General features: G+C 37.8%; 2 protein-coding genes across 5 annotated transcripts in view; both read right to left on the bottom strand.

The window, feature by feature from the left end:
• LOC127429352 (misshapen-like kinase 1) overlaps nucleotides 1-6,966 on the bottom strand; it is a 57,941-nt gene extending 50,975 nt beyond the window's left edge. For 2 of the 3 annotated variants that reach the window (XM_051678346.1, XM_051678338.1), the window contains exon 1: nucleotides 5,700-6,966. In XM_051678346.1, the coding sequence (XP_051534306.1) occupies nucleotides 5,700-5,756 (57 nt within the window). In that variant the 5' untranslated portion in view covers nucleotides 5,757-6,966. The remainder of the gene's footprint in view (nucleotides 1-5,699) is intronic. The other variant, XM_051678355.1, reaches the window with a different exon arrangement.
• A 307-nt stretch (nucleotides 6,967-7,273) lies between these two features.
• LOC127429462 (phospholipase D2-like) overlaps nucleotides 7,274-25,034 on the bottom strand; it is a 44,017-nt gene continuing 26,256 nt past the window's right edge. For both annotated transcript variants that reach the window (XM_051678464.1, XM_051678454.1), the window contains exons 9-25: nucleotides 21,977-22,087; nucleotides 21,676-21,819; nucleotides 21,075-21,158; nucleotides 19,910-19,988; nucleotides 18,496-18,606; nucleotides 17,885-18,079; nucleotides 17,611-17,773; nucleotides 15,665-15,783; nucleotides 15,437-15,550; nucleotides 15,237-15,341; nucleotides 14,328-14,416; nucleotides 14,092-14,205; nucleotides 13,947-13,996; nucleotides 12,455-12,589; nucleotides 11,804-11,957; nucleotides 10,817-10,934; nucleotides 7,274-10,078 (exon numbers count right to left, since the gene is read on the bottom strand). In XM_051678464.1, the coding sequence (XP_051534424.1) occupies nucleotides 9,854-10,078; nucleotides 10,817-10,934; nucleotides 11,804-11,957; nucleotides 12,455-12,589; nucleotides 13,947-13,996; nucleotides 14,092-14,205; nucleotides 14,328-14,416; nucleotides 15,237-15,341; nucleotides 15,437-15,550; nucleotides 15,665-15,783; nucleotides 17,611-17,773; nucleotides 17,885-18,079; nucleotides 18,496-18,606; nucleotides 19,910-19,988; nucleotides 21,075-21,158; nucleotides 21,676-21,819; nucleotides 21,977-22,087 (2,110 nt within the window). In that variant the 3' untranslated portion in view covers nucleotides 7,274-9,853. The remainder of the gene's footprint in view (nucleotides 10,079-10,816; nucleotides 10,935-11,803; nucleotides 11,958-12,454; nucleotides 12,590-13,946; nucleotides 13,997-14,091; nucleotides 14,206-14,327; nucleotides 14,417-15,236; nucleotides 15,342-15,436; nucleotides 15,551-15,664; nucleotides 15,784-17,610; nucleotides 17,774-17,884; nucleotides 18,080-18,495; nucleotides 18,607-19,909; nucleotides 19,989-21,074; nucleotides 21,159-21,675; nucleotides 21,820-21,976; nucleotides 22,088-25,034) is intronic.

Here is a 25,034-nt window from a genome sequence, read left to right on the forward strand (position 1 = left end):
TGCGTGAACTGACTGTCTCAGACGCGGAGGCAGCTGAGATTCGTCCTCCACCACCCGGATTGAGGTGAGTCACTATGCCACCACGAGAACCTAGAGCACATTGGTAACTGGGCATTCCAAATTGGGGAGAAAAGGGGAGAAAATCCCCCCCCCAAAAAAAATATATATCATGAAAATAAAAAAATAAGTCTACATAATATTGTATTCTTTTATCAAATGAAGTGCTTTTATACAGAACCTCACAGCACAATCAAAATAAAGCATTGGAGTTATATTTGATCAAATAAAGTGCTGCATAACAGAGCATCACAGATGTGACATATTGCTTAAATACAATTACTATTGATTTACTGTTATTATTATTATTTAGTAGTAATACAGTGAATATTACATAACTTTAGAGTAGTGATATATTTCTGTCATACTTTTCATATAAATTAAGCTTTAATATTTAAGTGTTTCTGTGTTATGATGGCAGCTTTACAGTCTGATAAAGCCTGTCATTACGTGACCGCAAAGGCTGTTATTTAATGATGTACTTTGTGCCTTGCGCTACAACATGAATTTGCGCTCCGTTCACTGTCTTCTGCTACAAACAGAGTGTGCGATGGTGTTTTCCCTTTATGAGCCAAGGAGGAGCTTTAAAAAGGTAAGTGCTACTGCCGTCGGCACAAAACTGACTCCGAACGTTCACAAGTATGGCGATACAATCAAATATCGATATATCGCAATACTTTTTCTCATAATAATGTATCAATACTTAGATCCATGTATCGTGATATATCACGCTTCTACATGACACGAAAGAGACTGAAAATGACACAGCAGGATTCACGGTTTATCTCACAGGCATGCTGGACCTCTCTCACACATTTGGATCTAGGGCCAGGCAAAAATATTAATTTTCTACTTAATCTTCATGTTTATTGATGTAATACATGTAATATATATATATATATATATATATATATATATATATATATATATATATATAAAAAGCTAAAGTCACCAAAATGATGAAAAACTAATGATAAAAGAATTTTTTTTAAATTGATACTATACGTCCGTAATTTAACAAGTTAGAAGATCCCCTTTATAATGAATAACAACACTTGCTGAAAGAGAATTTTTTTCATACAGTATGTAAGCAAAATGGACTTTATAATTGAAATATACCCAAATTAATTTAAATTAAAAGCGAAATCGAATCATGATATCATAATGTATCATGATATATCGAATCATTACGTGTATCGCAATACATATCATATCGTGAGGTAGCTGGTGATACCCAGCCCTATTCACAAGTGCTCACATTTGAAGCGCTGCACATGCAAACTATATATTTACTAGTGCCCGACTGATTTATCGGTCAGCCGATATTATAGGTGTATATGTTTACCGATATGCGCAGATATGAAAACTTTTTTTCCAGAACATACAAAGCAGAAAACAATGCTTCAGAATTGGTGTCATAGCGTAGTTTGTCCAGCAGACCGTGCTCTGACTCCACTGTTTACAGAGCTGACTCTGATCTGACGGTGGTTCTGCTAATGGTGCAGAGTTAAGCGGTGTCTTCTCGGTAAGTTGCTAACTAGTTTGTGAAATACATACTGGAAAGTTAATAAACAATGACCCCATCATTTCACCTTTTCAACATAACTAATATAACGTTAACCCTGTCCCTGACAACCATGTCACTCATGTCTGTTTGCTGTTAGCCAGCTATAGTTTGTCAGTGCAGTCAGTAATGTAGCAGATTGAAAGGTAAACATCAGAGCATCTTTTTGCAGCTCAGCAGACAATGGTGCGGTGGTGGACTGTGTCTGAGTGTTGATTTCACACTATGTTGTTACCTAGTTGGTGAGACGCAATGCTGGAAAGTAAATAAAGTCCATCTTTTACTCTCCGTGACAACGAGCTTATAACTAACTAGCTAATCACGTAGCTACTTTCATACCTTGTCAGCGTGTAAACATGTATTCATCGAACTGTTTTGTTCAGGATTCACAGTTTGGTACCCCCTTCAACTGAACAGTTCCAGTCATTGCATTTATAAAATGTAATATTTAAAACTCTGGTTTTCCACTGTTAAAAGTTTCCCCTGAACTTGTATAGCAGAATACAGTGTAACACCGCTGCTGCTGTTTATCTCTTGTCTCGGCAGGTGTAAATGCTTCTTGTTTTACAACCTGCCAATAATTGACTGGCAGTATTAAAATAGTCAGCATTTGACTGATACTAAACAGTACTGATGTTTATTTAGCTATTTATTTTATTTTTATTTATTCTTTATTTAAATGGTCAGCATTTGACTGATACTAAACATACAGTACTGATGTTTATTTAGCTATTTATTTTATTTTTATTTATTCTTTATTTAAATGGTCAGCATTTGACTGATACTAAACATACAGTACTGATGTTTATTTAGCTATTTATTTTATTTTTATTTATTCTTTATATAAATGGTCAGCATTTGACTGATACTAAACATACAGTACTGATGTTTATTTAGCTATTTATTTTATTTTTATTTATTCTTTATATAAATGGTCAGCATTTGACTGATACTAAACATACAGTACTGATGTTTATTTAGCTATTTATTTTATTTTTATTTATTCTTTATATAAATGGTCAGCATTTGACTGATACTAAACATACAGTACTGATGTTTATTTAGCTATTTATTTTATTTTTATTTATTCTTTATATAAATGGTCAGCATTTGACTGATACTAAACATACAGTACTGATGTTTATTTAGCTATTTATTTTATTTTTATTTATTCTTTATATAAATGGTCAGCATTTGACTGATACTAAACATACAGTACTGATGTTTATTTGGCTATTTATTGCATTTTTATTTATTCTTTATTTTCTCAGTGTTCATTTCTAGAATTTGTTAACAATGTATAATAATAATGTCAAATATTCTTTGATAAAAATATTTAAGACAGCAGCTTTCCGAGTACCTTTGCATAGTCATATCTGTACAAAATCGGTGCACAATCCGCATAGAAAAGGTCTGTTTTCATTCCAGCTCTAACTATATTGGTCACCATATCGGTAATCAGTGAATTTTCCCCCTCTAAAATCAGTATCGTCTCAAAAATCCCATATCGGTTGGGCTCTAATTTTTACGTAGTTTGCTTGTATCATATCGGGACATCCCTATAAATGATAACAGAATTCTCATTTTTGGGTGAACTATCCCTTTTGGTGCCAAAAGAGGGAAGGATTGAGAGTCCTACACACACAATTTACTTCTTGTCCAGTAGGGTCAAACCTAGCAAGATGTGTTAGGCTTTATGCAGTCGAACATGGGTACCGCAATATTCAAAAACAAGAAAACTATTTTTATTTGTGAATGACAGATAAGTTACCTTATCTGCATGCAGGAAGTCTCCTAATAATCAGTGGCAGCAAGTAGCCCTAAAACACTGGATTAGCCACCTGCTATCATACCACTAATCTATGACTGGATTAGCCTTCTGCTCACACATGAACTAGGCTACATAGTGACTATTCTGAAAAACTCCATGTTAGTTGTTCTCCAGCTAACATACATATTAGATAAAATGCGAACAAACACCAGCAGCTTACTGTCAGTCATTAACATATGAAAGGCCTTCACACCTGACAGTCGACACTTCTCACAACAAGCATAATTTCATCTGCGTACGTCCATGAACATTCACAGATTCCTATACATTTCCGCATATGCGAGGTATGTATTTTTGTCAGGAAATTTACTTTTCCATGTTATCTAAATCTGTTTTTTCCACATATATCTGGCAAACGTGAAGATGAGTGGGTGTTTACAATGGCCATTTTTTTCCGAATTTGATTCTTCATGATGTGGCAGATACAAGGTTAGTAACATAATAAGGACTTTAAGGCTATCTATTTGCAGACACAAACTGCCTATCCTCTGGATTACCATGGTGTTGTAATAATCTGTATTAAAGTCAAAGAATAATTCACCAAAAATTTAAATTCTCATCATTTACTCAACATCCCAAATCCCAAATGTGTGACTTTCTTTCTTCTACTGGATACAAAGATTTTTAAAGAATATCTCAGTTCTGTATGTCCATACAATGCAAGTGAATGCTGACCAAAACATTGAAGCTCAAAAAAAGCACAAAAAGCCAACATAGAAGTAATCCATAAGATTTAAGTGGTTTAAATGTCTTCTGAAGAGATCCAATCAGTTTTGGGTGAGACATACTGTACATTTTGCCATTGCAGTCTCTAAGCACAATCATGATTTCAAGCTTGATTACACTTCCTAGCACTTGATACATGCGCAGAATGCTAGATGGCGCTAGGAAGTGTAATCAAACTTGAAATCATGATTGCCAAGGAGACTGCAGATGTCAAAAATTAGTTTTGGTCTATTTTTTCCCAAAACCTATTGGGTTGGTTCAGAAGATTGGATTAAACTACTGGAGCCTGATGCATTACTTTTGTGTGGCCTTTGTGATTTTTGTGAGCTTCAAAGTTCTGGTCACCTTACACTTGAATTGTATGGACCTACAAGACATACAATTGAGTTCTGCAGAAGAAAGAAATTCATACACATCTGGGATGGCACGAGGGTGAGTAAATGATGAGAGAATTTTCATTTTTGGGTGAACTATATAAGTACTGAATAAGACAGTATAAGTACTGAAGACCCACTAGAATATTAAATAAACTATCACATATGCATTTACATTAACACAGAAAGAGTGGTGATATAAATGGAATATTACAGTAGTGTTTTGCTTGGTATTCCCCATATAACAATGGAGCTATTCAAAGGTTAGAAAGCCTATTCTGTGTCAACACTGATTTGCAAGGTAGGCCCTCTCAAACCACAACTGTGTGTGTGTGTGTGTGTGTGTGTGTGTGTGTGTGTGTGTGTGAGAGAGAGAGAGAGAGAGAGAGAGAGAGAGAGGCAGACCTAGGCATGGTCAGGCATCTTTACACAGCCGAGTTAAAGCTGCTCTGCACCTGCATCAATTTCTGTGTAAAGATGCAATGCTGCATAAAAGCCAGACTAAATTATTCCTGCTCTGACCATCCTCAGCCCCAAGTATCAAATGCAGTTCTGATGCTGCTTTGGTTCTGTGTAAATGAAATGCAGCATCAGAGCAGCCTGCAACATTGTTGTGGTCATGACAGAGCATATATTTCATAATTGTTTCATTTTTAAAAGCAAATACTCCAATTTTCATTCGTTTCATATTTCTATACTTATAACTTTATATTTAAATCATTCATCTCATTACATTTAGCAACTGTAATTGCTGTGTAAACGCATTTGCGCCTGCTCTGAGAAGCAATAAAAACAGCCATTGTAAATACACCTAAATGCCACTTCAGATGCAGCTTCTGTGCCACTTTTGCAGTGTAAAGATGGCTATACTTGCATATATACTGTAGGCTAACTCACACAGAAATACTCAACTCTCCAGGCTTGGATTATTATCTTACAATACAGGCCCAAGGAATCGCCTGTTCGCAGAAAGAACATTCACAAGACAGTGACACACCTTTTTAATCCTTTAATTTTGCTCTTAACTACCCTTTAGTATGTATACCATCCCTTTCACATGACATCTTAACACAAATCCATCAGAATGTCGTCATATTCAAAATGATTTGAGTGTGAAGGCCTCTGGCAGGTGAACACACACACTCACCCGCAGGGCGGCCAGGTCGATGTCATCCAGACTCCGCGTAGGTGCGTTTTCTGACATGTTTACTGCAATTTCTGAAGGCAGCGAGGATTGTAAATACGTACTCTAAAACAGCAGCTAAGGGCGCACTATTGTTGTGATTTCTTTTCCACGATGTTTATTTCAAAGGACAGTTCAGAAAAACTTGTGAGCTTCCAGGAGAAACATTTGGCTCGTCCCCGTCGCGTGCAGTTTAACCGCGTGCGAAAACAGCTGCAGGATTTCTGACCATAAAAACAGAAAACGTTTGAATCAGAGAACAAGAGGTTCCCCAAGCGATCCTGTTTTTGCGATGGAATGTTAGTAGAAGATGATCGAGAGCCTAGCGAGCGTTTATAGATGATAAATGGCCGTGCTTTAGCCTATAATCCTGAAGATTGCATGGCAATATTTACATGAGCTTGAAGTGGCGCTCGGATCCAAACAGACATGCCACACTGCGCTCCGTCTCTACACTCATTTTGGCAGCACTGCGTAAACTAAACCAAGCCCACCTCAGTCAAAATCACTAGATTTATAAATACACGAGCAGTATAAACAGAAATATCTCGACAGAAAGGTAGAACTTAGAAGCCCAGCTCCTAAACAGCGGCGCTCGCGATATCCGCGTCAATCTGCCACCACCTTCATGTTACGGCGCAACCCACGCACACGCCTTAAAACAGGATTTATATCCGGATTTCGATGTCACCGCTCGCCTGAACAAATGTCCGCAGTTTCCAGAAGTCTCTACAGTGTGTCTCAGTTTGAAATATGCGGTCCCAATGTCGAAAACAAGGGGTGTTTACGTCGAATATTATTCCGCCCGCCTGGCAAACTTTCGTTCCCTCCTGCCGTCAGTCAGTCAGCGGCGCCACCCGATTGTGCGCAAAACACTCCGCCGATTTGTTGAAGAGAAAGAGAGGGGGAAGAACAGAAAACCATAAACAGTCCTTTGTTTATTTTTAAGCCCAGGCCATTTATTTCAGCGACTCGTCACGATGCACGCATATTATTTTGCAAATATTCTTGAACGATTTGTCTCAGGACTCTTGTGGGAAACAAAAAAAAAACTTTGTTCAACTGGTGTAATATCTTATGTTTTGATGTCTCCGATTGATCTCTCTCTCTCCACTGTCTTGGTATGATCCTATTCCTACTTCTGCTCTCTGTGCTTGGACTATGACGTCCCTCCTCTGCAAGAAAACACAACACTATTTTCCAAGCACTTTCATTTTTTTTCCCCCTCCCCCCACACTTCTCACTCCTGTCTTCCTGGATTATTAAAGTGCTACGGTGCTACAAAAGGGACAAACTACCTGAATAAGCTAGTTACAATGGAGACAGGTGGTGCCAGGATAATACCCCACCCACACAGGCACATACAGTAAAAACAGCAACCGCAGCAACTATATAGATATTCATTCAGACGGAGAATGTAGAAAAAATAATTGCTCAATGTTTTGTGACGTGGTGATAATTTAGTCTGCAAACCAAGGACACATTTGTGGCAAACCAGCTTTATGTTACAACGTCCAGGAATTATAAAAACACAGAGAGACTGTTAGACAAGGTTCATTTTAATGAAGTATTAGTGGGTTCTCATCTGTACTGTTTGCTTTCTACAGAAAAGCAATTCCATTTACATGCAAAAGTGCACTACAGAGCATGTATACATTAATATGTCTGAACAATGTGGACAGTTGTAAAAAAAACAAAAAAAAAAAAAAACAATTGTCGGTTCATAAATTTTTTTTCTTGATTGCTTGATTTGATTGGAATGTTACAGTATGTTATGGTACTATCTACAGTGGTTAAAACCTAAAAGATTCTGTTAAAGGAATATTCCGGGTTCAGTACAAGTTAAGCTCAATCGACAGCATTTCTGGCATAACGTTGATTACTACAAAAATTCATTTAGAGTCGTCTCTCGTTTTCCAGCAAAAATCTGGGTTGCAGTGAGGCACTTAAAATGGAAGTGAATTCAAAAGTGTGTTTCAAAAGTAAAGCAACAAGATGTAAACTTTATACAGAGTTCTATCCAATCTAACAAATTTATTGCCAATGTCGACGTAACAACATGACGGCGTAAACCCTAAAACTATTTTAACAATTTTACAGCTCAAATACTACATGAGTTTCTGCCTTTAAACCCTCCAAAAATTGGCCCCATTTACTTCCACTGTAAGTCCCACTGCAACCTCGATTTTTGCTTTTTTTAAAGGAGGAACAAGTCAAAATTAACATTTGTGGGAATCAACATTATACCACGAATGCTGTCGATTGAGCTTAATGTGTATTAAACCCACAATATTCCTTTAATGTGCAAAGTCACATATAGCATTCTATATTATTTGTACAACATTACACAGGCTGATTTGTAATAACTTCTTATAAAACTTCAAAATGTGATGTTAAAATGGGGCAATGCCAAAATTATCTTTGCTTTTCTGGCCTCCAGTCTGCTCTACTTGTGTTGATCCCTGTCCAAAACAGAAAGTGGAATCGTCTGGATCGCTGACATTATTACATAACAATAATTTCTCCTGGTTGTCATGGAGATGGTAAATGAGCGGAGACTCCCCCCGACTATCTCTCCATGTTTGATGCCCCACCTGATCCCTGCCCTGTAACACTTCCCACTACCTGCTTTAAAAAACACTTCATCGTTTGCATGAAGTGCTGTTTTTCCAGCTTTTTAACATTTATGGTTTATCTATTTTTTCCTCCTGCTTTTCTCTCCCAGGAGCCAAGACCAAGTCAGCTCTTTATACCCGTCACCATAACAACCACAAATGTTCTGAGAGATTTGCTGCCACTGCATTGAGAGGTGTAGTGCACACAGGAATGAGAAATAAAGAGAGAGGGAAAAGAAGGTAAAGCAATGCCATCCACTCATACATTCACAACAATAAATGTACATTCTGTTCCATGGTCATCAAAAATACTCCACTTGTGCTCTCTCATTTGCCTTGTTTTCTCTTCTCTTCTCTTCTCTCCTTATTCCTCCCTTTATATGTAGTACTTAACATTCTGTGCCATCATAAATACTCAGATCATTACATTCATGAGCATAATGGGCATTGGAATACATCAATTTCATTGTCTCCATATAATTTGCAACAACATGTTGCTGGCATAAACGTGTTTATCTTCTAATACATAATTATGCTAATCATCAATTAACTACCATTTTCTTTAGTCCAAACCAAACTGCAAGTTGTGTAATTATAACTCTAAAATGTCATAACTTGATCTTAAGAAAAAATATGAATATGAACTTGCTCTTAAGCAAGTTTTAGTCAGTTTTAACATCACCCCTTCAAGAGTCTGTCATGTAAACAAACCTGGGGTCAAAGCAGCTAATGCAGAGACAAAGAGGTGTATGTTTTCCTCTCAAAATCCTGTTCCCTACTCCAGAGTAACTTGGTTATGGGCCCGCTGTTTTGAATTTACATTTCGAAGGAGGAGGAATAATGGCAAATTTGCGAGACATTTCATGCCTGAATGCTTCCAGAGGTGATCACAAATGAATGCAATGCAAGTTGCATGGGTCTGGAGTTTATTCATATTTTTTAATGCCGGTATCTTGGGATGTACATCACATGTAAGTGTTCTTTATTGTTTCTATTTAGTGTATTATGATTCAAAATGTTGGGATCTTTTACGCGCTTGTTTCTCATTCATTTGCATTGTGCTCCAGAATCGTTGTAAGCAAAGACCGCGATGTGCTATGTGCGTTTGTGGGCTTGTTACAGATTAATGTTGTCAGTTAGATCATCGTTTGGTTCTCAAATAAGTGGGGCACGGTGAAGAGAGAGAGAGAGAGAGTGTGTGTGTGTGTGTGTGTGTGTCGACTACAAATGGAGTCTGCCCCATTTCAGTATGAAACACCCACTTTTCACAATCCAACCAACAACAAATGGATAAAATCAAGTCCCCGCCCTATATTTGTTTTCTTGTTCGATAAGCCGTTTCACTCGGAAATACATCACAATATGGAAGAAAAGTAAGTCGCAACTTCCGACTTTCAAACTAAAGTAGCTATAGGCTCAGTTAGTCCAGAGGATGTGATTTTTCCCCCTCACCTTCAGTTTTACTGGCACACTTTAAACTACACTGTTTGATATTCTTTCCTACTATGTCCACACCTCCGTTGGAACCATTCCTTCTTTGCTTTTAAGTGGTGGGAGCAAGTACTCCTCACACAGAAAGTGCAACGGGAAATGGACCAGGATGCCTCTGATAGCCTGTAGCTCTTGGTTGGCGTTTTCTGGGTCTGTAAGGCTGAGATTCTCAGCGTTCACATGCTCCATCAGCTCACGCAAGCTGCGGATGGAGTCCAAAGGAAGACATCGGAAGACCTACAGCATGACACCATGAAGGAAAGCCAGAAAAGTTCTTCAGTAAAACAATTTTTAGTGATGTCACATTTATGGAGACAATTTAGGGACTCAAAGTATTTTGAATCTAAACATTTCAAAATGAGGCCAAATATTTGTCTGAAAAAAGTGAATGTTTAAAATTATAGAGCAATAAATCCTGAAAAATGATGTAGATGATTATGTTTACTGAAAATAAAACTTGAAGTTTGAAACCTGAGATTGGCACTGAAAAGAGCATTTAAAAAAAATAAAACTCGAAACTTCAGGCTTGTAACATAAAAAATAGAGCACTTTTCATTCCTACTTTTCACATTCAAATGAATTTTTTTCAGATTCAAAATACTTTAGTCCCTATAATGGCTACATACACAATCCAAAGTTTATTTTAAACTGAAAACATTTTGGAAATATAATCCATAACTACCTAAACAGCACCTTTAAAATCCCAGCGATTAGCATTGTGAGCATAAATATAGGGGTAGTATTACCAGTAAAGTGTATGGGAGTGGTGCTTTTGTCTAAGACTTTACTGCAGAACTACTCACAACCTGCAAATTACAGTAATTACAGGTTTTGCCATCGTTCGACCTGCATTCAGTGCATTCTCCCTGTGTATCAGTTTAAACCATTCACAATAACTTTAAATAGGACATCAGATACATAATTGACAGAGTCATAGTATCCAGGACTGGTGGGACTATAAGCTCTGTCCCTCACCTTCTCATAGATGACAGCATTTGATTGGGCAATTTTGTTCCAAACATTGTTGAAGAAATGATCACTGACTGGATCGTCAATGTTGAGAGTTGGGTCAGATTTCGCTCCGAGAAGAACACTGAGGAGAGAAGGTAAGTGTGATTTTAAAAGTAAGACAAGTACAGTAAAAAAACAAAAAAACATTTAGATTAAAACAAGTTTACTCTCAAATTTATTTAGGTTCAGCAGTCTGCTGGAATATATCAAAATCAACCTAGTTTACATTCATTAGTTTGACACTTTCCGACCAAAGTTAAGTATTAATTATAGTAAATTAGTAAAGTTTTCATTTAATTTTTTAGCTTAAATATTTTTTAAATATTTTTTTTGTACATTAGTGTCTCACACAAATAAAAGTGTGGAATGTGCAAACACAAACCATTTGCTGTCAGATAAGGAGATTAATTCAGTCTAATCAAATGATCTAGAGACACGCATCAACACGCACTGAAAACACAGTCGCTTGAGGTCACATCCCAAGGCCAGCAGTGAAAGGTTCTACAGATACACGCATCATTAGAAGCATCCCCTTGTTTCCCTTGGTAACCAAGAGATGTTCTGGTAGCTAGCAGTATGTAACGCAGCGTGCCAACACAAATTGCTCCACTCACGCACACACACCTCTCTCTTTCACTCACACACTCCCACGCAGGTTGGGGAGAAAGTTAGACAAAAGGGAAGCTGAGGTGCTTCACTGCACTAATGCAGATCTATCACAGCTATTGCTACAGAACCACTCTTACACTGTAGAGATATTTTAAGACCATGATAAATCAAGGCTTTTTATAGAAAAATATGAAAAAAGAGGAAAAGCAATTGGCTATTGGTGATGGGATATTTCACTAACATGTGCACACTGCACACATAAGGTAACAAAAAGGATTACATTAATCAAAAGCTTTGTTAAAGTCAAAGCTTCCTCATTTTGCCCTAGACACACATACACACCTGAAGCACTCCTTCCGTAAGGCGAGTGCTAGTGGTCCAGCCTGGTACTCCTCTCCATTCATGACAGAGGGAACTCTTTCCTCATCTTCCACCAGCACCGCCAGCTCGCTGTCACGACTGCCCAGCATGCTCCTGTCATTGATGTTGGCTGACCCTGATTACAAGAGGAAGGACATTTTGAAGAACTTTAGATATGACCTACAATTCCATTATCCACCAGGAGATGGCCTTTAGAGCGCATCTTCACCACAGAAATAGTATGTATCTTTGCTTACAGTCTGACTGTTAATACAGTAAAAATATCTAAACATCCTTAAAACAAGATACTTTTATTTGAGAAGCAAAATTTTGTAAGATATTATAATCATGTAGAAGAATAAGACAAATTGGCACTTTTTCTTGTTTTAAGCATAAAGCTTAATTTGTAAGAACTGTCCTTAAAACAAGAAAAAGAAAACAAAAAAATGATTTACCAATGGGGTAAAAAAAAACAAAAAAAAACTACAAGATATTGATATATTCTCTGAAAACAAGTCTTAAAATATCTGCTTCAAGTAAATGTATTTGGTTTAAAGGACATTTGGATATTTTACTGGAAAACAAGAGTTTATTTTGTGACAGATTGTATTAATTTGATGTCACGTGTCTTACCTATGATGTAGCATCGGTCATCAGAGATGAGGGCTTTGCTGTGGACATAGATGAGTTCTGTAACAGGGGAATGGTCCAGCTGAGAGTGTGTGCGCAGACCACACAGAGAAATATACTGAGTCCATTCGTCCTGCACTGATAAGGAGATGGGGCAGTCATTAAAACAATACACTGGCAAACCATCGGTGTTATTGGTTAATGGGTTTAATGCTATAATGCATGGCTGAGTGAAAAATAAATAACAGTTACACTGAATAATTTGCTAACGTATTAACAGAGAGAAGGGAAAGTGACAGATGGAGAACAAGACAGGATGTGAAAATCCTTAAAAAAAACATTTCTTAATGGATCAAATTTAATAAACAAATGTACCAGAGTGGCAGAATAACACAATTATTTTCTTAATCAGTACTTTTGCCTTTTTCATAGTAAAAAAAAAAAACATTTACTTGGAAGCTAATAACACATTGTTTTCAAAGAATATACAGTATCTTTGAATTAAGCACATTTTTCATACTCTATTGGCCAATTATTTTGATTTGTTTTAAGCATAAACCTCCTTAATATTTTTAGATTTACAGTATTCTTAAAACATTAAACAAATTAACATGGGGGTAACAAAAATTAACAATTCAAGATAAATTATCTACAAACAAGTCTTATTATCTGACACAATTTTGTCCCTCAAGAGAATTTCTCTTGTTTTAAAGGGATAATTCATCCAAAAATGAAAATTATCTCATCATTTATCTAAGATGTGTATGAATTTATTTATTCTGAATTTGTATGAATTTATAACAAAATCTAAGATTTTTAGGAGAATATCTCAGCTCTGTAGGTCCATACAATGTGAGTGAATGGTGACCAGAACTCTGAAGATCTAAAAAGCACATAAAGGCAGCATAAAAGTAATCCATACAACTCCAGTGGTTTAAGCCATGTCTACAGAAGAGATATGATAGGTGAGGCTGTGAAACAGATCCATATTTCAGTCCTTTTTACTATAATTCTCCACCTTCACATTCTTCTTCTTTTGCTTTTGGCAATTCGCATTCTTTGTGCATATCACCACCTACTGGGCAGGGAGGAAAATTTATAGTAAAAAAAGAACTTAAATATTGATCTGTTTCTCACCCATACCTTTCATATTGCTTCTGAAGATATGAATTTAACCGCTGGAGCCGTACGGAATACTTTTATGCTGACTTTATGTGCTTTTTGGACATTCAAAGTTCTGGCCACCATTCACATGCATTGTATGGACCTACAGAGCTGAGATATTTTTCTAAAAATCTTCATTTGTGTTCAGCAGAAGAAAGGAAGTTATACACATCTGGGATGGCATGAGGTTGAGTAAATGATGAGAGAATTTAAAATTTTGGGTAAACTATCCCTTTAAAGATATTAAGATTTTTTTTGTGAAAAACAACACAGAAGTACTGAGAGATTTTTGCAGTGCAGACAGCTAAATAGGTTTTTGTAAGACACTTACTTTGTCCCTTTAATCGTGAAAGAATGGAGTATTCTCCTCGATTAATTGTCCTAAAAAAAAAAAAAAAAAAAACTGTTACTAATAAATTTCAATACAAGTATTTTGGATTGTGAACGTGTGTGTGTGTGTGTGTGTGTGTGTGCACCTGTAGGTGAAGTGCAGTATAGCCTGAATGGCGTTTCCTCCTCCCTGACTGATGTCACCCTCAAAGCCGGGCAGCAGAGGAATCACAACAAACACCCTGTATTTTTTCCCCTCACTATACCAATTCAGAGTTACACACACAAAGAAATAAACAAGTTACACTTTTTGTTATGCTAGAAAAATAAATTTAATCAAACAAAAATTCCAAAGAAAATTCATTTTGCAGAGTTAGCACACCTGTGAGCACGCAGGATTCGTTTGACAATAGCATCTCCGATGGTGTTGTATACACTCTTCTCATCTGAGCAGCTGATGAAGAACTGATTCTGTAAAAGAGGAGGAACCAAGAGAGATTTGGCTCACTTGTTCGCTAAACTCTTGGCTAAATCTGACATCAGGTATTGTAATAATGTGATTGAGTGGCAGGATGCTGCTGTATTTGTTGTTCGATGATATGTGATCTTTATAAAAGTTCAAGATTTTCTCCAATATTCACATTATTTCCTGTCATAAAAGAGCTTAAATAAGCTTAAATATTCTATAGCCAGGCAGAATATGCAGACTTTTTCACATGTGCTGAACTGATTTGTTGGGAAATCTGCAAAATTCTGCAATTTGGATTTAAACATGGGAAAATGTGTTAACCGGAGCTGAGAGTAGTACTACACTTTAATTGGTGGCTGAAAGCATAATCAAATCAGGGAAAATATTGACTAAATGATCAAACAAGGGGTGGGGGATATGTATAACTTTGCGAATGACTGGTGTTTAAATTCTGCAGAAATCTGTGAAGCTTTCTGTGATCGGAGTGCTGTGAGTTCTGTGATGATTTTCATTATTTTTTTTTATTCTTTTCTTTCGGTTTTAATCTGGAAGTAGTTTGAGGGCATCCATTACATTCTTCCTAGTTTAACTGACTGGCAGGACCCTGTTTCTGGGCATGAGGAAGATGACTATTGTGTCCCAGCTGAATGCAGTAGAATCACATGATACTGCTGGGAGAAAACACTCCACAACACTGAGACTCTGTGTGTGAACAGGGCAGAGTGCCTGTTTAACTGTGTGTGTGTGTGTTTGTGTGTGTGTGCACTGAGTCAGAGGGAAATACTGTTGGCTCACTAAAGTTATAGCGTGTGTGTGTGTTACCTCTAAATAAATGTAATGTTCGCTCTTCTCAATAACATGTACATAGGCATTAAGGATAGAGTGTTCACATGTGCCAGCAGACCAGCGATCAACGGAACGAAGAACCTGGAAGAAAGAAAGAGGGAAGAATAATGTCAGAGAACAAAATACAGGAGAAAGGGGAGAGAAAACAGCATGAAATGTCATAGAAAATCGTGTACCTGTACAGAGGCTTTGTTGGCTCCAGGGACAGTGAATGGCAACTTATCTGCTGTGCTGTGAGATTTCGGCAGTAGGTACGGGTAGAAGTCGATCTTGTACTTATTCTTAAAGATCTTAAAAGACATACATGTATAACAATGTAATTTAACAGTATAAGAAAAAGAAAAGCAATGATAACTGTTTCTACCGTAGACTCATAAAAGAAATATTTAAATTTGATTTCTGACCTTAGTGAAGTTCCAGCGCTGGATGAAGTGGCGTGCAAGATCTCTGGCTGCTTTCCCGTGGTGCACTGCACCCAGATCACGCCAGGGAATGCGTGGCACCTGAGTTCTGTCAACATTGTCTGTGGGAGTAAAGTAAAAATTAGATGTTACACCAATGGCTGAACCTTTAATTTGATGGTTTTGATTAAACTGGTTTTGTTTCAGGACCCATATTTTACATTGGCAACCCAACACAGTAACAAAATTGTTTATCATAAATGTACTTAAAACCAAATATGAAATGTATTAATATTATCATGAACTTCATAGGCCCAACAATATGCAATATTGATTTGAAAATGTGTCTTGAATTTCAATGTTTTCATGCTCTTGGCAGTTAATAATTTACTGCAACTTGTGCATGTTGGCATCTTCCTAATTTGGCTTGCTTCTAACAAGTTACAGATGAATTTGCACCAAATTACTGTATATTCTGATAGGAACCACAGCCTTTGAAATCAACAACAAATTAAGGTATGGCAAGCATTTTTTAAAGTTGATAAGATTTTTTTGTTATCCTGTCCAAACAATGAATGCTTATATTGTTAGTTGCATTTTATTATTTGCATTTAGCATGTTTTTTTCCCCTGCTGTCCACAACCCTAACAGAACTGACCTGCAACTCATCAGTCGAGAACCACTGCCTTAAATGACCCACATTTGAAAGAATATTCTGGGTTCAACTCAAGTTAAGCTCAATTTGTGGCATATTGTTGATTACCATAAAAAATAATTTCGACTCGTCCATCCTTTTCTTTATAAAAGCAAAAATCATGGCTAAAGTTCAGCACTTACAATGGAAGTGAATAGGCCCATTTTGGAGGGTTTAACGGCAGAAATGTGAAGCTTATAATTGTATAAAAGCACTCACATTAAATATTCTGTTTAAAACGTATGTATTATTAGAGCTGTAAAGTTGTTTAAATCATAATTTTTACAGTCATAATAGAGTTTTAGGGTCTGTTGGCATTGCATCGTCATGGCAACGAAGTTGAAAAACTGGCTATAACTTTACACAGAAAAAGTTAGTAAGTGATTTTATCACAATAAAGACATGTTAACACTAATGTTGTTTGTCTTGTGGCTATACTTTTGAAATAGTGAGTATTTTAAGTACTTCAAAGACAAAGGACAACTGGCTCTAACAAGGACAGAAAGAGATGTGGCCAGATGTACAGCTAAACAAGAGGATAAGTACATCAGAGCCTCTAGTTTGAGAAATAGACGCCTCACATGTCCTCAGCTGACAGTTTCATTGAATTCTACCTGCTCAACACCAGTTTCATGTACAACAGTAAAGAGAAAACTCAGGGGTGCAGGCCTTATGGGAAGAATTGCAAAGAAAAAGCCACTTTTGAAACAGAAAAACAAAAAGAAAAGGTTAGAGTGGGCAAAGCAACACAGACATTGGAATAATTGGAAAAGAGTGTTATGGATCTTAACCCTATTGAGCTTTTGTGGGATCAGCTAGACTTTAAGGTGCTTGAGAAGTGCCCGACAAGACAGCCACATTTATGGCAAGTGCTACAGGAAGTGTGGGGTGAAATGTCACCTGAGTATCTGGACAAACTGACAGCTAGAATGCCAAGAATCTGCAAAGCTGTCATTGCTGCATGTGGAGAATTATTTGATGAGAACTCTTTGAAGTAGTTTAAGAAGTTCTGAACATTTTTCACATTATTAATATCCTGAATATACCTTGTGATCAGTTGAATGCCACTTTGGTGAATAAAAGTATCAATTTCTTTCCATAAGCGCAAAATCTGTACATTATTCCAAACTTTTGGCCACCAGTGTAAAACTAATTTCTGAATTAGTTTATAGTTTTACATTCATAAAAAGTGAAAAATGGGTGAGAATTATTAAATAAAAACTACAGAATTATACATTTGGATTGGACTGTGTACCTTGAAAGGGCTGGTCCAGCTGTGTCCAGTCTCTCTTAATAAAGTTGCTGTAATCTTTTCCCAGCCACAAGAGGGCATTACAGCTCAGATCGACTTCATCCTCACACTCTGGAGCTGACACAGATTCTGTCAGAGGAACAGCAGAGCCATCCACAGCATCAGACTGAGAGAGGGAGGGAAAATAAAGATGGGGAGAGAGAGAAGATTAAGGAATCAGTACTTCATGTAAGGATAACATATCATTCACAACTGAATCTACTGGTTACAAATTTACCTCTGGGGCTGCTTTTGCATGACTGGCTGTTTTTTGGATTGCCAAATCACTCAGCCTATAGTCACTGTCATCCCACCTTCCAAAGGCAAGGTCCAACCCACCCATGAAGGCCACTGATTGGTCAATAGCAACCATCTTCTCATGATGAGCCCAAAGCAACACAACTGCGGCCACATGATCAGGGTGACGCATCACCTAGGCAACAGAAATCCAAATTGAGTCATATTTAACATGGTCCAGAATAAAAACAGTAAAGCAGCTTTTGTTATGTTTTCCCTTAAGTGGAATTATTTTATTCTTGCAAAAGAAATGACAGCAGAAAGAGAGAAAGGGTGTGCGGTGACACTTTACAATAAGGTTCAACTCGTTAACATTAGTTAATGCATTAGGTATCATGAATTAATAATGAGCAATATATATTTTTACAGCATTTTTTAATCTTTTTTTAAATGCTAATTAATAAAAATACAATTATTCATTGTTAATTCATAGTGCATTAACTAATGTTAACATATACCATATGCTTAACATTTACCTTTGATTTGAAAAATTATATATAGATATATAGGGGGTGAGAGAGCGGACAAACTGCAGTATTAAGAGTATCAAACCTTAATGTTAGGGTGCAGATTCATGAGTGTTCTCTTGCTGTAGCCACTGTTAATACCCAGAGCCATTTCCAACTCCTTATACAACAACACACAGACTTTCACTCCCTGTTCCTAAATACCACACAAACAGCAGGGAGAGAGGGGTCAGATTAAAGTTTATTCCAACATATCGAGAACTATCTGAACTATATTGACAGTCTGACAGATGGATTGCTTTTTTAGCAGAGTTTCTGTGTGCAGGGTTCCCACACCTTTTGGCCAATTAATTTTCATGAAATGTGCTGATTTCCAGTCCTTTGTAATGACTGAATAAGGATTTTTAAAAACCTTTTTTATAGAGATTGCACTCACAAAGAGCCATTAACTATGGAAATTTCCATGACTTAACCAGGCCTGGAAATCCCAATTTTAAAATTCCCTGGATATTTCCAGGTTTTCAATAATTGTGGGAACCCTGTGTGTGAGAAGGAGAAATATATACACCAATCGGCCACAATATTAAAACCACCTGCCTAATATTGTGTAGGTCCCCCTCGTGTCGCCAAAACAGCACCAATCGGCATCTCAGAATAGCTTTCTGAGATTATCGAAAGATGTACAGAGCGGTTATCTGAGTTACTGTAGACTTTGTCAGTTCAAACCAGTCTGTCCATTCTCTGTTGGCCTCTCTCATCAACAGGTCGTTTCCATCCACAGAACTGCCGCTCACTGGGTGTTTTTTTGTTATTAACATTATTCGAGTTAAGTCCGAGTAAAAATGCATCCGAGTCCGTGACAAGTCCAAGTCCATTAAAACTGGACTACTCGAGTACCCCAACTCTGTTATTCTGAATAAATTCTAGAGACTGTTGTGTGTGAAAATCCCAGGAGATCAGCAGTTACAGAAATACTCAAACCAGCCCGTCACCAACAATCATCCATGCAATTATCTAATCAGCCAATCATGTGGCAGCAGTGCAGTGCATAAAATCATGCAGATACACGTCAGAAGCTTCAGTTAATGTTCACATCAACCATCAGAATGGGGAAAAAATGTTGTTGGTGCGAGATGGGCTGGTCTGAGTATTTCTGTAACTATTGATCTACTGGGATTTTCACACACAACAGTCTCTAGAATTTACTCAGAATGGTGCCACAAACAAAAAAACACCCAGTGAGTGGCAGTTCTGTGGATGGAAATGCCTTGTTGATGAAAGAGGTCAACAGAGAATGGCCAGACTGGTTTGAACTGACAAAGTCTATGGTAACTCGGATAACGGCTCTGTACAATTGTGGTGAGAAAAATATAATCTCAGAATAGCATTCTGAGATGCTGTTTTAGCGGCACGAGGGGGACCTACACAATATTAGGCAGGTGGTTTTAATGTTGTGGCTGATCGTGTATATATAGAGAGAAAAGGTTTCATCCCCATACCGCTTTGCGTTTAAGAATCTTGTCCAGCCGCCAGTATGTTCCTGTAGCTGGACGTTTGAGGAAAACCTCTGGACTGAGCCTGTGGAGAGAGAAACACTTTAAATTACACTGAAAACAATTTCACCCATGCATCTCCCTTCAACATACTGCTTTGTGATCAACGCCTTTTTCAGGAATCGATAATCGAAAGATATATATCGGGATTTTTTCAGATATAAATAGGGCTACCCATGGCACAATAGCCTTTGTTTTTTCAAACATATTTCTCAACACAACTTTGGTAAAGTGTGGGTGGCAAGGTAAATTAAAGGGGGGGGAGGGGTGTCGCACACCAGACGTGTCTGGCGGACAACAGAGCATGTACTAAAATTCTAAATAATTTTTCTCTATGAAGGTATATTACGCACACAGCACGGCCTCGCCATCTCTGGAGGCTGCTCAAAAATCTGCAGCGCCAAGGAGCATAAATCGCATAGTTTTCCATTAAATTCAACCCAAATCATTATCAAAGGACAAAGATTATTTACTCTAGCCATCAGTGGATGATATATTGTTGGTTTGATAGCGTGAATGAAACCTACATGCAGAGAAATTGCATAATATTTTCTAATTGTTCAGTTTGCGAAGTTAAACCAGTTTCATACACTAACCTGCAAACTCATCAACATCACTTTCATTCTTGAAGAAGTACAAAAACCTTTGTAACTTTTGTGTATGTGTCCTGTGCAATGAGCTCTAAAATACCAGTCCTGTGTTGTGATACCTGTGCCTTGAGACCTGCTTCAGTAAATGTTATATCACCCCCTTGTTGTCTCCAAACGCTATTACGCCAGACATTAAACAGAATCCCCACTGAGTGAATTGGAAAGTACGCAAATTAGGCTTCTACAGTAATTTAAATGTTGGCTAATGTTAATATAATGATGCATCAAAAATACATAGATAAAATAACATGCCGTTCAATAGTCGATATATATTTTATGACATGCCTATAAAACACCTATAATAACTGAGGGACTGAAATGTGATTCATTTGTTTTTTAGTTCAAATTAACTTGATTTGTAAGTGGCATGACATAGAACAATGAAAACAGTATTGTATAACTGAACTATCACAGACACTGCCCCATGCAGGCCATGAACGTGTGTGTGGTAAAGTACTAACCACCAATCAGTGATGAAGATCTCCTCCTTGGCTTGTTCCAGTGCATCAGCCAGGTCTGAGAAATACCCACTCCCGTTAACATACCTGTCAATCAAACAATGAGTTAGTCAAGTGTGGTCACACTAGGCTTTGGGTATGCAAAATTACTTTGGACCCCACAACGAATATGATCAACGGGATATTATGTTATAATCTAGGGCTTCTTTTTTCAATAAATAATAAATGGCAATATCACACTCAAAGTGTTAGAATATACTGTATTAGCAACTCAACTTTCCACAACATTGCAAACCATGCAGCTTTTAAGCTTGTTTTCTTTGTATTGGGCTAAGAGGTCAGTCTGTTATGTTTAGATCTCTGTTGGTCAAATGTCTTTTCGCTATCCAAATTCGCAGATCATTGTTTAACTTGAAATTTGGTACACGGTGGAAGACAAAATTTCTATGCATGTACTTTAGTTCCTACTTCATGCATACACTTGCATATGAACAGAAATGAATAGTGCACAAAGTCTATTGTGACCACACCTTTACACAAACAAGTCAATCAATCTTCCTTGAAAGAAGGTACATCCTCTGAAATATTCCATAAATGCACACACCACTTTGTGAGGGTGTCAGGTCTGGGTGGGGCGAAGCCTTCGAAGCGATGTGTCTGGATGAAATCACAGGGTTCAGAGAGACTCCGAATCTCATGACTCCACCACTGAGCCTGCCGGTAGCTATTGCACTTAATCACCAGCTTCCTGCAAAACACATACCAGCTGTTGCTGCACACTGCTGTAACGTCTTTGCTAACCAATTCCAATAGTAGGAAGACTTCCTAATCTTGGTCCTGAAACCTATTCAATACTAATGATCAGCTCTGTCATGATGCTCATCGCTCATTAGTGCACCATTTACCTGCTAAAGTTCTCAATGCAGACTCCATGCTTGGTATCAGTGTAGCAATGCCCGACCAACACCTTCAGTTCAGGATCAAACAGCAGAACAAATGACACAATGCCTGGATCTCTGCTCACCCACAGCAATAATAGGGGGGAAAAAAACATAATATGAGTCATTAAAATGTAATAATTAAACATTAATCCATCTTCCGTCAGAAGAGGCAAGGGAGGCTGAGCCCCCTTTAAAAAATTTTGGCTATTTAAAATAAACATAACAATTAAAGGTGCTGTAAGCTATTTTTTTCATGGAAAGGTATGCAAAACATGTTCCTACTCCCTGAAAGATATTAATGAAATAAGTGTTGTGAGATATCTCACCGGTCTGTGACAGCTCAATATGCTGTAAACAGCAACAAAAAAAAAAAAAAGTTGTTCGCGGGCCGTGGTCTGTGACACTTTCTGGCTGTCAATCATTATGCGTGATGGAATTTCAGTCCTGCCCATTTACTATTTTTTGCTGCTGTTGTTTTTAACAACTGCATCTGCTCGGTGTCGGTCTTAATAAAGCTAATTTAGTATCTTTGGAGTGCAGGGTTTTGGAAAGAGGGGGTGTGGCTAATCCACCGGCTCAGCTTGTGGAAATTCCAAAACAGCTAAAATCGCTTAGCAACTTTAAATGAACAGTTTTAATAAAAAGTTGTTTCATCAATTTACCTACTAATCTGCATAACTCTAAAATATATATATTTTTTTTATTTTACGTGCGGTAGCCGTAAAAGTGTTTAAATCACTGTATGAATCAATATGAATGCCAAAGGAGGCTGACACTGATTAGTAAACTAATTAATCAGAATGGATATTTAAATGATGCAACGTCATATACTTTCATCCAAAAAGCTTCAGAAAAAGGCAAATAAAAATTTGCCACTGTGCAGGATTATCTATAATGGCAGACAGAGGGCGTATTCAGGTTGGGAAACTGGTTTAAAAGCAGTCAGTTTTTGCAATTCCGCTTGGTGACGCTAGTTGCGCAGAAATTACACACTTGACCTTTAAAGATTTTTAGGGAAATAAAGAGGGAAACGAGTAGAAGTGGCAATTTTAATTTAAATAAAATACAAATCAAACAGGATTTAAAGTGTGTAACGCATTTCACAACACACATCACACAGCAGCTTTACAGAAAATCATGCATTAACAAAAAATGAAACTGTAATATCTGTAAAGTCTTAGAGTGATCATTGTGTAGTTTGATTAAATATGATTGTAAATTGTGTATAAAAATTTAATAATTAAATAATAATTGTATTTAGAACCCCTGTGAGCAAGCTAAAGGCGACTGTGGCAAGGAACGCAAAACTCCAGAAGAGAAAAATAACCTTGGGAGCAGGCTCATTGTGGGGGCCAGTTCCCCTCTGGCTAACCAGCATGAATATAATGCCAGTATTAGTTATTTATGTGCAGTGCATGTCATGGTTTAAGATTAGTAAACTAAGTAAGTGTTAAGGTCCAGTGTTTAAAAAAAATAAATAGCTTTTTTATGAACTGTAAGATTAATGACTAATGTCTTTGAAATACATCCTGGATTAACTGCAGAAGTTTACATATATGCATTGTCCTTTGTTAATTGGCTGATGAAGGCTTTTGTTGGCAATTAAAGTATAGTCTATGTATTCCATTTCAAGAGTGTAGTCCATCAATAGACAAAGGCGATGCAGGCAGAGATCAAGGAGGTGCATCACAGTTCAAACAGCAGGTCATTTTGGTGAGGTTCGTGGGGTCCATCCTAAATCCATGGTTCAGGCAGTGGCATATGAAGTATCTGATGTCTTACAGTTGGAGTTGGCATCAGTTCATCCTATGAAGTCCACCATAAAATACTGAGGAGATGTCTGGCTAGCACCAGCTGCATTTAGTCATCATCACTTAGAAACACATAGCAGTGGAGTCCGACACCAAGCAGGAACGGAGCTGGATCTGGCTGGTTCTGGTAACCTCTAGATATGAATCCCGAGGTTGACACATGGAAACAAATAGAATAATATTAGCATAGATGTCATTCAATTTTATACAGAGTTATAGATCATGATAGATGTTTCTGGTTCCGGCAGACCTAACTAAAGCAGCCTAATTGTGAGTTGATGGATAAATTAGGTGTATGCCTTGCTAAACAGATGAGTCTCTAGTCTAGACTTAAACTGAGTGAGTGTGTCTGCATCCCAAACAGTGTTAGGGAGACTACTCCATAGTTTAGGAGCCAAATAGGAAAAGGATCTGCCTCCTTTTGTGGATTTTGATATTCTAGGAACTATTAAAAAGCCAGATTTTTGTTATCGTAATGAACATGATAGAATATAGCATGTCAGAAGGTCACTTAAGCACTGTGGAATTAGACCATTCAAAGCTTTGTATGTAGTTACCTTCTTTCCTAGCATTTGTCCCGCATAGGTGCAGGGTCCGCTTTTCGGCAAGATGCTCTCCATTTCTTCCGATCGAGGGTATCTTTGGGGGCGGGCGTTGACGTGCCTCATATCTTCCTTAATCTGGTCCATCCACCGTTTCTTTGGCCGTCCGCATGGTCGTTTTCCCTCGGGGTTGAGGCGCAGCGCTCTCCTCACCACCGACTCCGCTGCGGACTATGTGGCCATACCATCGGAGGCATGCTTCCCTCATCTTGTCCATGATCGGTGTCACACCCATAATTTTCCTGACATCCTCATTCATCACCTGGTCCCATCGGGTCAGTCCTAACATCTACCTGAGCATGCGCATCTCCATTACGTGAAGGGCCTGTTCATGCCTGGTGGTTGCGGGCCAACACTCTGCGCCATACAGGGCAACTGGGCGGACGACTGTCTTGTGGACCTTCGTCTTGAGGTGGTTTGGCATGCGTTGATCGCAGAGTACGCTAGTTACCTGGCGCCACTTCAGCCAGGCAGCAATGACTCTTGATCTTGTATCTGGAAGACTGTTGCCATCAGCCGAGATGGTGGAATCGAGGTACTTGAATTGGGTGGCCTTCTTCAGGTCTCTACCGTCGATCCTGATGGTACTGTCGGTCTTAGGGCCACACT

This window comes from Myxocyprinus asiaticus, chromosome 3, assembly GCF_019703515.2.
Source record: "Myxocyprinus asiaticus isolate MX2 ecotype Aquarium Trade chromosome 3, UBuf_Myxa_2, whole genome shotgun sequence".
NCBI classification, from domain to species: domain Eukaryota; kingdom Metazoa; phylum Chordata; class Actinopteri; order Cypriniformes; family Catostomidae; genus Myxocyprinus; species Myxocyprinus asiaticus.